Genomic DNA, 316 nt, shown 5'->3' with positions numbered 1-316 from the left:
GCATTGGTTGGGTGTGGGGACATGGGGACACCATGGAGAACCTTCCTGGGGACATGGGTTGGGCGTGGGGACATGGGGACACCACGGGCTACTGCTTTGATGACCTGGTCCGTGGGGGAGGACATCTCCCCACGTGTCCCCATGTGTCCCCACGTGTCCCCGTGTCCCTGCAGGCTTCCTGAGCACGGGGGACCAGGCGGCAAAGGGCAACTATGGGCTCCTGGACCAGATCCAGGCGCTGCGGTGGCTCAACGAGAACGTGGGGCACTTCGGGGGTGACCCCCAGCGCATCACCATCTTCGGCTCTGGCGCCGGC

General features: G+C 65.5%; 1 protein-coding gene across 1 annotated transcript in view; it reads left to right on the top strand.

Annotated features, from left to right (window-relative positions):
- Positions 1-32: 32 nt before the first annotated feature.
- The window catches only part of LOC104077020 (neuroligin-2-like), a gene marked incomplete at its 3' end in the record, with an annotated part of 1,281 nt that continues 997 nt past the window's right edge, over positions 33-316 (top strand). The window contains exons 1-2 of the mRNA XM_009578080.1: positions 33-111; positions 174-315. Coding sequence (XP_009576375.1) covers positions 33-111; positions 174-315 — 221 coding nt within the window. The remainder of the gene's footprint in view (positions 112-173; position 316) is intronic.

Source organism: Fulmarus glacialis, unplaced genomic scaffold (genome assembly GCF_000690835.1).
Source record: "Fulmarus glacialis isolate BGI_N327 unplaced genomic scaffold, ASM69083v1 scaffold40905, whole genome shotgun sequence".
NCBI classification, from domain to species: domain Eukaryota; kingdom Metazoa; phylum Chordata; class Aves; order Procellariiformes; family Procellariidae; genus Fulmarus; species Fulmarus glacialis.
This window is presented reverse-complemented; position numbering and strand designations above follow the sequence as displayed.